Genomic DNA, 13,529 nt, shown 5'->3' with positions numbered 1-13,529 from the left:
TAAATAATAATAGTATAATAAATACTTGCTAAATAAATAAATAAATAAATGTTTGTACCTATATCACATGATGAATCCAAACTGAAGTAGAAATTCCATAAGTTGATTTAAATAATAATATACAGTAAAGAGGATGGTATGTGTAATACTCACACGCATAAAATTCTCCATTATGGCCATTTAAGTAGGTAGAAATACTCAGAACTTATAATGAACCTTATGGGCTCTATTTTAATGATAAAGGTGCAAAGTCTAAAGTGCATTTTGCAAAAGCATTAAGGGCATGTCTGAATGCACCTTTGCTATTTTAAGGACGGAAAAATACGCTTTGTGCCCTGTCACATGGTCTGTCAGTGTTGTGCTTATTCTCTTAATGAGTTATGGGTGTGTTTTGTGCGTAACAGGCATTAATCTAATCAGAGTCTCATCGTCCATTCCTTTTAAGAGTCAGTTGCGCCATGATGCATTTGCTGGCGGACTTTGTAAGTGGAAAAACTAAACGCTTCACTAATGAGTTAAACAGACCATCTGCAGCGTGAGGATAAAGAACAAGCCTCCTCTATTCGGCCTCTTTACTTTCTCTTTAGTTTACTTTTACTCTTTACTTTACTCCTTTACTTTCGTAGATAAGAAATAAATTTTGTTTGTTAAGCGCAAAGATTTTTTTCAAAACCAATTTTGTTTAAATTCAGTTCTAATTTCCAGCAAATTAATATATGGACAATAATAATTAACTGTAGTCAATTAGTTATACTAAGTGTAAGGATTTGGACCTGCATAGGTGCACAACTATCGCGCTCTGCACTGAACTTTAGACCATATAAAGACCAATATAGTTGCTCAATGGTGTGCTCTATTTCAGTTCTTCAAATTAACAATGTGCCAACAATGTGCCTTAACACACCTCCTGTATAGATCTGCACACCCATGAGTCTACAAATTGGTGCAAAAGGATTTGATTATTTAAACAACATGGCGGAAAACGTGAAAATTAGGGTTGCGCTGGTCTGAAGATAGCAATAAATTGCACCAAACACATCTTGCGCCTTATTGCTCCGAGTATATGACAGGGCCCAAAGAATTTTAATGAACTTTAAGAACTTTTATGCACTATATTAAAATAACTATAAAAAAATTAAAGTTAAATTTTATTTTAACAAAGATATTAACAATTAAAATGGTAAAAAATGCTGTCTCAGTAGTTATACCCACAACCTCTTCAGCAATGTTAAATTTGTTTTTTTTTTATTTTAGGAGTCAACAGAAATAACACTACTTTGTATGAACACCAATTCAGCAAATTCAGCTTTGAATCACTGGAATAACATTTTGACTAGTGTGATATAAAAAGATAGAACACCCATGTAGTATCTCTCTTTCAACTGGAAATATAATGCGTCAACACAAAAGCAGGAAACACTTCATTAATTCACCACTGTTCTCTCTCTTTCAGTGAAAATATTAGTAAAAGTCAAGAAGAAAGAGAAAACTGCTAGATCTATTAATCCACATCCATACTCCGTAATTATGTTTCGGTTATACATTGCTCATTTACTCACACACACACACACGCACATAATAATAATATATCCTGTTCAACATTCTTCCTCAGATTTGACTGCGATCTGCTCACACAGCTTTTTCCAATATAAACTTTGCTCTCACATTTCCCCAAGTTGTCCCATGTCTGACTTCCGAAATCTTGTCTCACAGGGTCTGCCTGGTCCTCAAGGCCCCATCGGTCCACCTGGAGAGAAAGTAAGTTGGTGAATGAGCACTGGTCGTCCTCTTTGTTATTACAGACGGCACTTTTTTTTTCCCTTTCCTAACCCTGTAAACGATTAAGCAGACGACTCCTCGCTTTCCAAGCTAGAAGATCATTGCTGACTATAGGAAAACCACACACACACACACACACACACACACACACACACACACACACACACACACACACACACACACCTCAAGACTGGCTAATGCTTGGACAAGCTGGAGATCTGCTTACACACATAACTGTCATTGGTTAGTCTCTCAGACAAGCATTTTGCCGGGGTTTCTGGATGAAGGCCAGAGAAAGAGTCTGAAATGTGACTCCAGGAGTGTTTCCAGACGTACCATATGATTAGATCCCTTCCTTAGTGAGAGGGTGGGGGGTTGGGGTCTGCTTAAGGACTCAAATCTGTTCAAATATACCAACAATTACTTGAGTAACACAGGTGATAAAGGGGAAAAAAGCATGATTTATCAAAGCTTGCTAAATATGAGTTAAGACTGTAAACAAAAATGAGTGCTGTTAAATTATTAATTACAACTAATCACATGCAAAAGGAAAGTTTGTTTAGATAATAATTTTCTGTGTAGTGTGTATTTATGTATGTATTAATACATAAAATTTATTTACATGTCTACAGCAAAGAAAGAAAGAAACAGGAAGGAAGGACGAAAGAAAGAAAGTACGAAAGAAAGGACGAAAGAAAGGATGAAAGAAAGAAAGAAAGAAAGTTAGTAAGTTTTAGTTAGTTAGTTAGTTAGCTCATTATTTTTAAAAGATAGATAGATAGATAGATAGATAGATAGATAGATAGATAGATAGATAGATAGATAGATAGATAGATAGATAGATAGATAGATAGATAGATGGATGGATGGATGGATGGATGGATGGATGGATGGATGGATGGATGGATGGATGGATGGATGGATGGATGGATAGATAGATAGATAGATAGATAGATAGATAGATAGATAGATAGATAGATAGATTATTGGATGGAAGGAAGGAAGGAAGGAAGGAAGGAAAGAAGGAAAGAAAGAAAGAAAGAAAGAAAGAAAGAAAGAAAGAAAGAAAGAAAGAAAGAAAGAAAGAAAGAAAGAAAGAAAGAAAGAAAGAAAGTCGCTGGTTCAAGCTCCAGCTGGGTCAGTTGACATATCTGTGTGGAGTTTGCATGTTTTCCCCGTTTTCGCGTGGGTTTCAGGTTTCACCCACAGTCCAAAGACATGTGCTATAGATAAACTGAACAAGCTAAATTGTCCATAGTATGTGCTTGTAAATGCAAGATGCATGTTTCCTAGAGTTGAATTGCTGCTGGAAGGGCATTCGCTGTGTAAAACATGTGCTGGATAAGTTGGCGGTTCATTCCACAGTGGTGTCTACAGATTAATAAAGAAACTAGGCCAAAAAGAAAATGAATGTATGAAAATAATATAAAGTTCACGCACACATATATTAAATAAATAAAAAAAGTGTAATTAAACTTAAATTAAAAAAGGCAAATAAACTGAAGTGTCTTCATTGTTTAACTCTTTACTCAGAATATAAACACACACAAAAAATGAAGATGCTTCAGTTTTCTTGTTTTTTTTTTCTTTTAAATGAAAGGACAGTAGGTTAGCTTGATAACCTTTCAAGCTATTTGTGAGGAAGTAGATCAGTGTTTCTCAACCATGTTCCTAGAGGGCCAAAAGCTCTGCACATTTTCCATGTCTCTTTAACCGAACACACCTGATTCAGATCATCAGCTCCTAAGCAGCGATTGAATGACCTGTGGGAGTGACAAATAATGGAGACATGCAGTGTTAATGGTCCTCCAGGAACGTGGTTGAGACACACTGATGTAGATGATGCATGCAAGACGATTGCATTTTTGTTGAGACATTCTGACCCTGAACCCAAACTAACTTTTGCAGTTTTCCAGCTGTGATTCTTGGAGATTTTTTTGGCCACTGTAACCAAGTAGACCGATACATAAGTCTTACCTTTTTGGTTTTATGCTTTTTTTTTTATGAATGACTGAGTGAGTTTTGCCTGTGTGTTTTCTCAATTTCCTGTTCATCCAGGTATACTAAAAAATATATGCTATAAATAGGAATACAATTCAAACATATTTTGCTCATGTGAATTTATAGTGGTGCTATTAATTATGGTAATAATTATTTAATTATAAATGATGTTTTCATTGTGCTTTTGCTCATATTTATTCAGTGTGCCAATATTGGGAATTAATTATTGTCTAAGTATTAATTATTTTACTAATAATGTAATACTAATATAATTTGCACAATATAATCCAATAAAATACAAAACACTGTAATGGTACTGTAACATGTTATATTTAACATAATAGTAGTAGTAGTAGTAGTAGTAGTAATAATAATAATAATAAGAATAATAATAAATAGTTTATTTCTGTATTCTGTGATTCACAGGTGTTTTCTGTTTGTTTGTGCTTATGAATTTCACTAGGGGACCTTAATCTATGCATTGTTGCCTTTTGATGTTTAAAATTGACCAATATTTTAGTATTTTGAAACAATACATTGTTTAAGAAGTAATATATTGAGAATTAAGTCCATAACATTACATTTTTTCTTCTTTTTGTTCAAATTTACAACATTAAGCCAGGCAATTTATAGAATAAAACTGTTAAAAATGTCAATAAAATACTTTTTTTTTTTTTTTTTTTAATGTTTTGATATCAAAACTCGTTGAAGAAAAGATCAAGGTCCCATAATGCTATTCAAAGGCATAAATAAACAGGGGGAAAAAAACGTGAATGACAAAATAAAGGAATTCGGTAATTAGTGGATTTTTTTACCACATTAGTCCAATAAACATTCATTTAAAAAAGCATTAAACAATGTACATCATTTAAAAAAAAAAAAAAAAAAAAACAGAATTGTTTAAATGTTTTTCATTTTTTATCTAATTTTTTATTTCATTCTTAATTACAGTATTAGATTGCTTGTTTTTCAACTCTTTTAACTGTGCATTTTTCAGTATCTTTTTCTGTAAAACTGTTAAATGTTCTTTTAGTATAATAAAACAGCTGCTATACAGTTACAGATATATACTACCTGTATATCAATTGAACCATTCAACATTTTACAGCTTTATGACATTATGATTATCTTAACATAAAAAAATAAAAAAAATAAAAAATTACAAAACAACCGTAACACTACCATGGTTGATATATAACTCTAGAAGTGGCGCAGTGTTTCCAGACGTACCGTATGATTAGATCCCTTCCTTACCAAGAGGAAAAAGATGATAATGAAGTGCTTTAGGATTGAACTGCTCATAAAAGTTGCCCAGTGAATCACTTGGGCGCACCAGCAAGTGTGTGTGTGTGTTTTCTTCGTTCTTTTCTCACATTTTCTTTCTTTTATAGGGTCCCGCAGGGAAACAGGGTCTCCATGGACTCGCTGGAGCTGATGGGCCTCCTGTGAGTTGATTTCATTTCATAATTCATCTCTTTGTTCATATTAAGAATATTTTGCACCATCATGCATCATTAGCCATTAAACGGCTCGGGGGAATATGTGTGTTTAATTCACTATTGAGAACTGAAGAGTTGGCATACTTTGCATTCGTGAGTTAAAACTGGAATGACAAATGGAATTTACTGCATTACAGTTCAAAGAAATGCAACGCAGACACAACAGAGGACTTTCATTAGGCCAACAAAACATCAACATGAGCAAAAACAGAGAGCTTCTTTTAGCTCAGGCTTAGAGCTTGTTTTATATGGACGGATTTTGATTAAAAGGCTTTCAGTTTCCATTTTTTGAATTGCAGTATGTTTGGGTTTTCCATAGAATTGTATGCATAATGTTGAAGTCAGCATTATTGGCCCTCCTGTATAATTAGCCCTATGTATATATACCCCCCCAATTTTTGTTTAACGAAAATAAGTTTTTTTAACACATTTTTTTCAGACATAATCGTTTTAATAACTGATTTCTAATAACTGATTACTTTTATGTTTGTCATGATGACAGCACATAATCGTTTACTAGATATTTTTCAAGCTACTAGTATTCAGCTTAAAGTGCGATGGTTTTATTAGGTTAATTAGAAAAGTTAGGGTAATGAGGCAAGTCATTGTATAATGATGGTTTGTTCTGTTGAAAATTAAAAAAAAAAGAAAAAAAAAATGTTTCCGGGGGCTAATAATATTGATCTTTAAATGCTTTTTTAAAAAGATGTAAAACTGCTTTTATTCTAGCTGAAATAAAACTAATAAGAGTTTATATATATATATATATATATATATATATATATATATATATATATATATATATATATATATATATATATTTGTTTGTTTGTATGTTTGTTTGTTTGTTTGTTTGTTTGTTATTTTATTTTAATTAATGTTATTTATTTCTAATAGTCATTTAGATGACTATTGGTTACTATTATATAATCTTTTTTTTTTTTTTTTTTTAAAGATAGCTAAATGTTAAGGATTTTAAAGATTTCCTTGTTTATCCATAAAAAATCTTTATTTAGTTATTTATTTATTTGCAAATTATATTTTTTTTAACTGCCCTACGAAAAAAAAAATGGATTGCACTCCTAATATTGCTAGTTAACACACTCAACACACTTTTTTAAAAATCATCACATAGTTTCTAAAATGTCAGCCTCTACTAAATGGTTGATATGTCGATTTATGGTAAAGTAACAGAATTACAACATATACTATGAAAAATGTGAAAATATGAAGTGTAAAACCCAGGTCCCACTGGAGAAAGAATTTTTGAATACTAAATCATCTTTATTTTTTAAAATATTTTAGATTCTCATTTAACATGCTTAATCTATTTATTAATATTTAAATAATCCTCCGAAACATTTAAGATTTTTATTATTATTATTTTTTAAATCCAACCTCATTCTGCTACATTATTTTTTAAAATGTGTTTATTTATATTTTTATTTATTTGATTTTTTGTTATTTATTTGTTCCTCAGTTAAGAATTCATTACTAAGTAGGTTTCATCGCATGGTGACTTACACCAACTTATTCATAACACATTCTTAATACTGTGATTACTGTATATTACTTTTCACTGACCCACAAAACTTTTACGCAGCTGTGTTTACCTCACATTCATTTCCGACTTTCACTGATGCTTCTTTTATTTGTAATCCTGTCACAGGGTCATCCAGGAAAAGAGGGTCCTCCCGGGGACAAAGGAGCAGCTGTGAGTGTATTTTTAGTTGGTCTTGAAATGAATTGTCACCCAGACTTCCAGTTATCGACCACATTTCAAGTGTAAAGCCACAAATTGCCCATAAGGTACTGCTTTGCAGCTGCCTGAAAGCTTGGTAGCAAAATTACAGCCATTTCTTCCTCTCTGTAATTAACACTTAATGTGTGGCCCTTTCAGAAGTTTAAAGTTAAATCAAAAGTTTTTTTAGGTGTTTGTATCTATTCGATATCACCTTTTTATTAAAAGGAGAATTTAAAAATGAGGAATAATTAATTTATTCTGCTGTCTGCATGTTTCAGTTGAAACTACAACAAACGTCAGACTAAAATGCGCTTTTAAATGCACTTCAAAGGCTCTTTAAGGTTATCTATAAGCTAGCATGCAACAAAACAAAACAAGATTTACATTTAAAAGATAAGAGCATTCTAAGTGCTCAGGTTCTCATTTCCACCAATAAAGAATCAAAGTTTTTATGACATCACAGCAGACTTTAGCTTTTCCTCAAAGCTTCTCGTCCAATCAAATGCTCTTTAGTACCTGATCACAACATGATATTAATGCTGCAGCAGAACTGGTCAGGGGGAATGAGGAGGGAAATACTTTGCGATTCAGCATAAAGACTTTTAAGACATTCCTACTCAAAACACACAAAGTTAATCTGTGTGTGTGTGTGTGTGTGTGTGTGTGTGTGCGTGTGCGTGCGCGTGCGCGTGCGTGTGCGTGCGCGTGCGTGTGTGTGCGCGTGTGTGTGCGCGCGTGTGTGTGTGTGTGTGTGTGTGTGTGTGTGTGCGTGTGTGTAATTATGTCTGTTATACAACTTGATATTTTTCTATATAATGAATGGCACATAAGCTCCATAATCACTAGCCATTTATAGTAAATAGTGTTTTTGAACATTAGTTTTGAGTGTATTACACTGTATGTATTATAGTAGTGTTTGTTAATGAATGTTACAATAGAACGTAATAATAACTATAGTGAACTGATAAACTGGTATACATACTGTAGTATTTTTTAGTTTTTTACAAGGCTAGGCTGTTTTTCAATGTCATATTATTCCAATGTCTTTTTATTCCTCACTTGTCAGCTGACAGTCACTAGCAGGGTCCCTGCGGGTTTTAAATAGTCTTAGGCCTAGTTTCACAAACAGGGTTTAGATTAAGCCAGGACTAAGGCTTAGGTATATTAGGCTATAAGCCACATTTATAAAAATGGCCTTAGAAAAATATATTACTCGGGTGCACCTGGAGACAACAAAAACGACACTGATGTATTTTAAGACATCTCACCGATAGTTATTCTGAGTTGAGACAGCTCAAACATGCAATTTAATCTTGACTAGCCTTAAACCTTGTTTGTGAAACCGGGGGTTAATGTCTTAAATTTCAAAAACAAAATTTTAGGCCTTAAAGTCTTAGATTCACTGAAATATTATCTTGTAGGTTCTAAATAATTTTAAACTGGTCTTAATTTAGTATTAAGACCAGTTAATATTTATTTATTGTAGTATTAATTAATTAAGGTTACACTATCCTTCCAACAATCCACCTCAAAAAATGTATTTTTAATATTTAAGTTTTTTATTGCAAAGAGATATAATTTAAAATAGCTGTTTGACATTTTTTTACATCAATTTCTCCAAATTTAATTACCTTTTCAGGGAAAGAAAACAATCCAAAAAAAAAAAAAAAAAAAACTACACAATTCCTCATGATAATTACATAGCAACATATATAATAAATAGACTTGTTAACAATGTTAAACTTCTAATTTTGAAAATAGTGTACACAACTTTAGTTTTCTTGTTTTGACACATTAAAATGTCAATAAAAATATATATACATTTGATTTGTTTTTTTGTGGCAACCAATCAGGCCATTAGAAATAATCAGTGTTTAGCCGTGTATATGTTTAAAATTTATTTTATATATTTATATTGACAGCAAATGGTTCCTTTAAAGAGCTTTGGCTACAAAATGAGCACTTCAAAATCTAACAACATCACTCAGCCTATGTTATTTAAAATATGCTAAATTGTGTAATAAAATTACATAAATATGCATTAAATAGATTATAACCCTTACAATTACGTCTAGAGTGCATTGACTGATATTTAAATGAATTTCTTGTATTTAAATGTTACTGTCGTGTCATGTTCAGCCAAATTGCTTCGCTGGAATCTTGTGTCGTGTGTAGTTAGCACACAGTGTTAGACTGTGTGCGCTCCTGTTTCTTTTCATTTATTTTTGAAAGCTGAGGTAAATTATCCACCGTTGCTTTCTTAACGGTTGCTTAACAGAGAGTTGGGACCTCGGTTTAACGTCTCATCCGAAAGACGGCGCTCACTGAGCAGTATAGCATCCCCGTTCCTATACTGGGGCATTAGCACCCACACAGACCGCAGGTTGGGCGACCCCTGCTGGCCTCACTAACACCACTTCCGGCAGCAACCTAGCTTTCCCATGTGGTCTCCCATCCAGGTACTGACCGGGCGCAGCCCTGCTTAGCTTCAGCGGGCGACCAAGTGAGAGTTGCAGAGAGCTAGCTGCCGGCAATTTTTTTTTGATTTACTTGATTTGTGTTGGGACACCATGATGGAATTGTGTGGAACCCAACATTCTTACAGTGTACTGTATATGTAGGGCATACAATAAATGCTTCGCACGTATGATTTTCATTGATGTAAATGAAATAGATTTGGACTCATTTTACTTGAATTATCACAGTACACACACAGTCACATAACACAGCGTGGCATAGACCACAAAACGTATCATATTTGAATTAAACACTGAATGTTGTATTTTAAAGAGGACTCAATCAGACTCAATATTGTCATATACTGTACGTGTTAGATGCACTTTCATTTGACAACTTGGACAGCTATAAGCTAAAGTCTATTGGCTATTCTTTTGAAGAGGAGGAGTTATTCAATATGTCCCGCCCTGTCTTCATATCAGTTGAAATGATGCTACACATCAGACAAAAACTCTGCATGTCAAGACACTTGAGTGGACATTTAAAACCTAATTCCGCTCTATTATTGCTGATTGATTGAGTCTTATTATGTTTGCTCTGTTATCCTGCAGGGCCAGCCGGGTCCCCAGGGGTCCATTGGTTATCCCGGGCCTAGAGGTGTGAAGGTAAACAGCTCTGATCCCCTTCGTCTCACTGCCTGTTTATTAGCTGCGTTACATGCTCTTATTCTGTCAGTTAGAAGCTTTATACACTGCTCTGTTCATTTAGGGTGCTGAAGGCGTCCGAGGTCTGAAAGGAGGCAAAGGCGAGAAGGTGAGCTAATTATGCTATCCTGTGTTTCCATTAGTGGTGAACAGATGACAGAATAACTGCTGAAACTCAAAGGCCATTTCTGCAACTGTTTGCTGTGAAAATGGAATCCATCTTTTCTGAGAGTTTGTGGTGTGGGGCTATGGAGATTTATAAGAAGAATTTATGATTTATATTTAATTATTTTGAATCATTTGCACGTTATTGTTTTATATATTTACAAAATTGTCTAATGATGAGGCTGTATACTCCCCAGTGGCCACCAAGTGTCAGTGTTTCATTTACACAGGAGATGAGGCTAATAGTTTAGTTATATTGTCTTTGTTTAAAAAAGAGCTGTCAATTATTATGAAATAGGCCAATATTTAAAACATGCTCAATTGTATATGTAGATTGTGTGGTTAATTGTTTCACTGATCTTAAGATGATTTTTTTTTTTTTTTCTCAGACTGAGCAAATGTGAACTGGCAGTTTATTCTTTAGCCACTAGATGCCAGTATTTAGCCATTATGTTCTAATGTATTTAGGATTACTTGAAATTATTACTTTTTAAAATGCTGCATTTTGTTTTCCAGCATAAACATCTAACAATATTATCTGTGTATTAATAACAACAGCAACTATTGGTTTTGTTGTTGGTGTTGTTGATGATGATGATAACTAATATGTAGTAAAATGTATTAATTTTTAGTACTGATATAATAATAGTAATTATTATTATATTTATTATTATTATTAATGGTAATAATAATGAAAGCAATAATGACTGGAGTAATAATTTATTTTGAAACTACATTCAATACGAATGCAGTTATTTAAAATTTTAATAAACGTTTAACAATTTTAATAAATACTGCCTTGATGTACAGAATAATGTTCTTTAAAACAAAAAAGGGAAAAACTGACCCAAACTTTTGACGGGTAATGTATATAAATAAAATAATACATATAAAATAAAATAAATACATAATTATAAATAATTTGTTATTATTTTGAAGCTATGCTACTTTATAATCTATAGAATTGTTGTAAACTAATAAATTAATTTGTTTGTTTATTATTTAGTTTTTTTATTGTAATTTATTTAGGTGGCATTGATAAGTTGTTTTTATTTTAATGTGTCATTTTATTATTTTTTGACAATTTTATATGTAAAGTTTTATTATTTTTTGTGTATTTTATGAAAAATAGCCTAAGAGTATAAATTATTTTATTGTAATTAGAAGAATGTTATTGTAACAACGTGTGTTATTTTCTTTTTATTCTAAATGTCAGAAATTTTATATCTTTACTAAACTTTTTTTTTTTATATTTATATATATATCTAAAACTTTAAAAATGTATATTACTGTATCAAGGTTAGAGTTTGAGATTAAGATTTTGAAAAGACTTGTATGATTAAGACTAAGTTAATTTAAACAATTAAGTAGTATTGTTAATTTATTTATTTATTTTTTACTGTGATAATTTTACATTTTACCCAAATAAATGATCTGAGTTTGACTGATTTCAGGGTGAAGATGGTTTCCCTGGGTTCAAGGGAGACATGGGCCTCAAGGGTGACAAGGTAAACACCAAACACTTCCCAGAATTCAGTTTTGCTGCATTTAATTGCACTCATAGTCACTGATTAATCATTTGTCCAAGATAATTTAGCTTTTTCTATGACCTGTTTAATGTTAAAACATTTTTGTTGTTCAGGGAGAAGTCGGTGTGATCGGTCCCAGAGGAGAAGATGGACCTGAGGGGCCAAAGGGTAAATCAGGTCCAAGCGGAGAGGCCGGTCCAATGGGCACAGCAGGAGAGAAGGTCAGTTTAAAACTTAGAATGTTCTGAAAGTTCATAAATAATGTAAAAAATATGTGACCCTAGACCATAAAACTAGTCATAAGTGTACATTTATGCATTATCTAAACTTTGAACAAATAAGCTTTCCAGTGATGTAGACTTTGTCAAGACTTTGTCAATATTTGGTTGAGATTGAGATACAACTATTTGAATAATATTTTTATTGATTATAGTCGTATTGATGAAAGCATGAATGCACAATTGGACAGGAGGTCAGGTGAGGCAGTTTGTTGATAGATATTGGTAATTGTGTCACATTCACAAGCCCTTACACTTTCGTCATCAAAAGCGACAGGACTACAATCAGGCTACAGTTGCACATGCACAGAGATTTGTTTGCTGGGGATTAAAGTTAATGATGTTGTTGACTTCACAAGACAAGTATCATCAGGAGCATTGACTATTAATTTGGCTGAATAGAAAAGAAAAGAAAAATTTATCTTCTACTGAAGAAAAAATCACATACAGTTGAAGTCAGAATTATTAGCCCCCCTTTGATTTTTCTTTTTTGAATATTTCCCAAATGATGTTTAACAGGGCAAGGACATTTTTACAGTATGTCTGATAATATTTTTTCTTCTGGAAAAAGTCTTATTTGTTTTATTTCGGCTAGAATAAAAGCAGTTATTAATTTTTTAAACACCATTTTAAGGACAAAAATAATAACTTTAAGCTAATTTTTTAATAGTCTACAGAACAAGCCATCATTAAATAATAACTTGCCTAATTACCCTAACCTGCCTAGTTAACCTAATTAACCCAGTTAAGCTTTTAAATGTCACTTTAAGCTGTATAGAAGTGGTTTGAAAAATATCTTTGATATTTGTCATCATGGCAAAGATAAAAGAAGTGAGTTATTAGAAACGAGTTATTCAACTATTACATTTAAAAATGTTTTGGAAAAAATCTTCTCTCTTTTAAACAGAAATTGGGGAAAAAATAAACAAGGGGTCTAATAATTCAGGGGGGCTAATAATTCAGTACATCTTGAATTAACAGGAAATGTATCTAACAATAGCTTTAATTCCCAAGTAATTAATTTCACTATGAAAAATGTTGTTTCTTTACATTTGTAGAAGTAAATTTACAAAATGTCTTTATGATTTATGAGTTTTACTTCATATTCTAATGATTTTGGGCTTAAAAGGAAAATCAATATTTTTGACTTATACAATGTACGACAAGACTGCAGCGCAAGACTGGTTTTGTGCTCCAGGGTCACATATAATGGCAAAGCTATTTAAAAAGACCTGCCATGGAAAAGTCAACTTTAGGTTTCTGGTGGAGTTAAGTATCTGCCTTGGATTATTAATATATGTGTGAATTAAATCCCAAAATGACACTGTATGAACTCGTAACTCATAAAATGTTTCTGAACGCCAGTTTTAAAG

The 13,529-nt window shown here is 32.4% G+C and overlaps 1 protein-coding gene and 1 long non-coding RNA gene across 3 annotated transcripts in view; one reads left to right on the top strand and one right to left on the bottom strand.

Moving 5' to 3' along the window:
* The window catches only part of LOC137487749 (uncharacterized), an 8,636-nt gene extending 6,637 nt beyond the window's left edge, over positions 1-1,999 (bottom strand). The window contains exon 1 of the long non-coding RNA XR_011006458.2: positions 1,666-1,999. This is a non-coding gene — a long non-coding RNA (uncharacterized lncRNA). The remainder of the gene's footprint in view (positions 1-1,665) is intronic.
* The window catches only part of col11a1b (collagen, type XI, alpha 1b), a 175,342-nt gene that overhangs the window by 90,005 nt on the left and 71,808 nt on the right, over positions 1-13,529 (top strand). For both annotated transcript variants that reach the window (XM_073917530.1, NM_001184954.1), the window contains 7 exon segments: positions 1,714-1,758; positions 5,172-5,225; positions 6,949-6,993; positions 10,092-10,145; positions 10,249-10,293; positions 11,804-11,857; positions 11,992-12,099. In XM_073917530.1, coding sequence (XP_073773631.1) covers positions 1,714-1,758; positions 5,172-5,225; positions 6,949-6,993; positions 10,092-10,145; positions 10,249-10,293; positions 11,804-11,857; positions 11,992-12,099 — 405 coding nt within the window.

This window comes from Danio rerio, chromosome 2, assembly GCF_049306965.1.
Source record: "Danio rerio strain Tuebingen ecotype United States chromosome 2, GRCz12tu, whole genome shotgun sequence".
NCBI lineage: Eukaryota > Metazoa > Chordata > Actinopteri > Cypriniformes > Danionidae > Danio > Danio rerio.
Note: the sequence above shows the minus strand (reverse complement) of the source record. Positions and strands in the feature narration are given on the sequence as shown.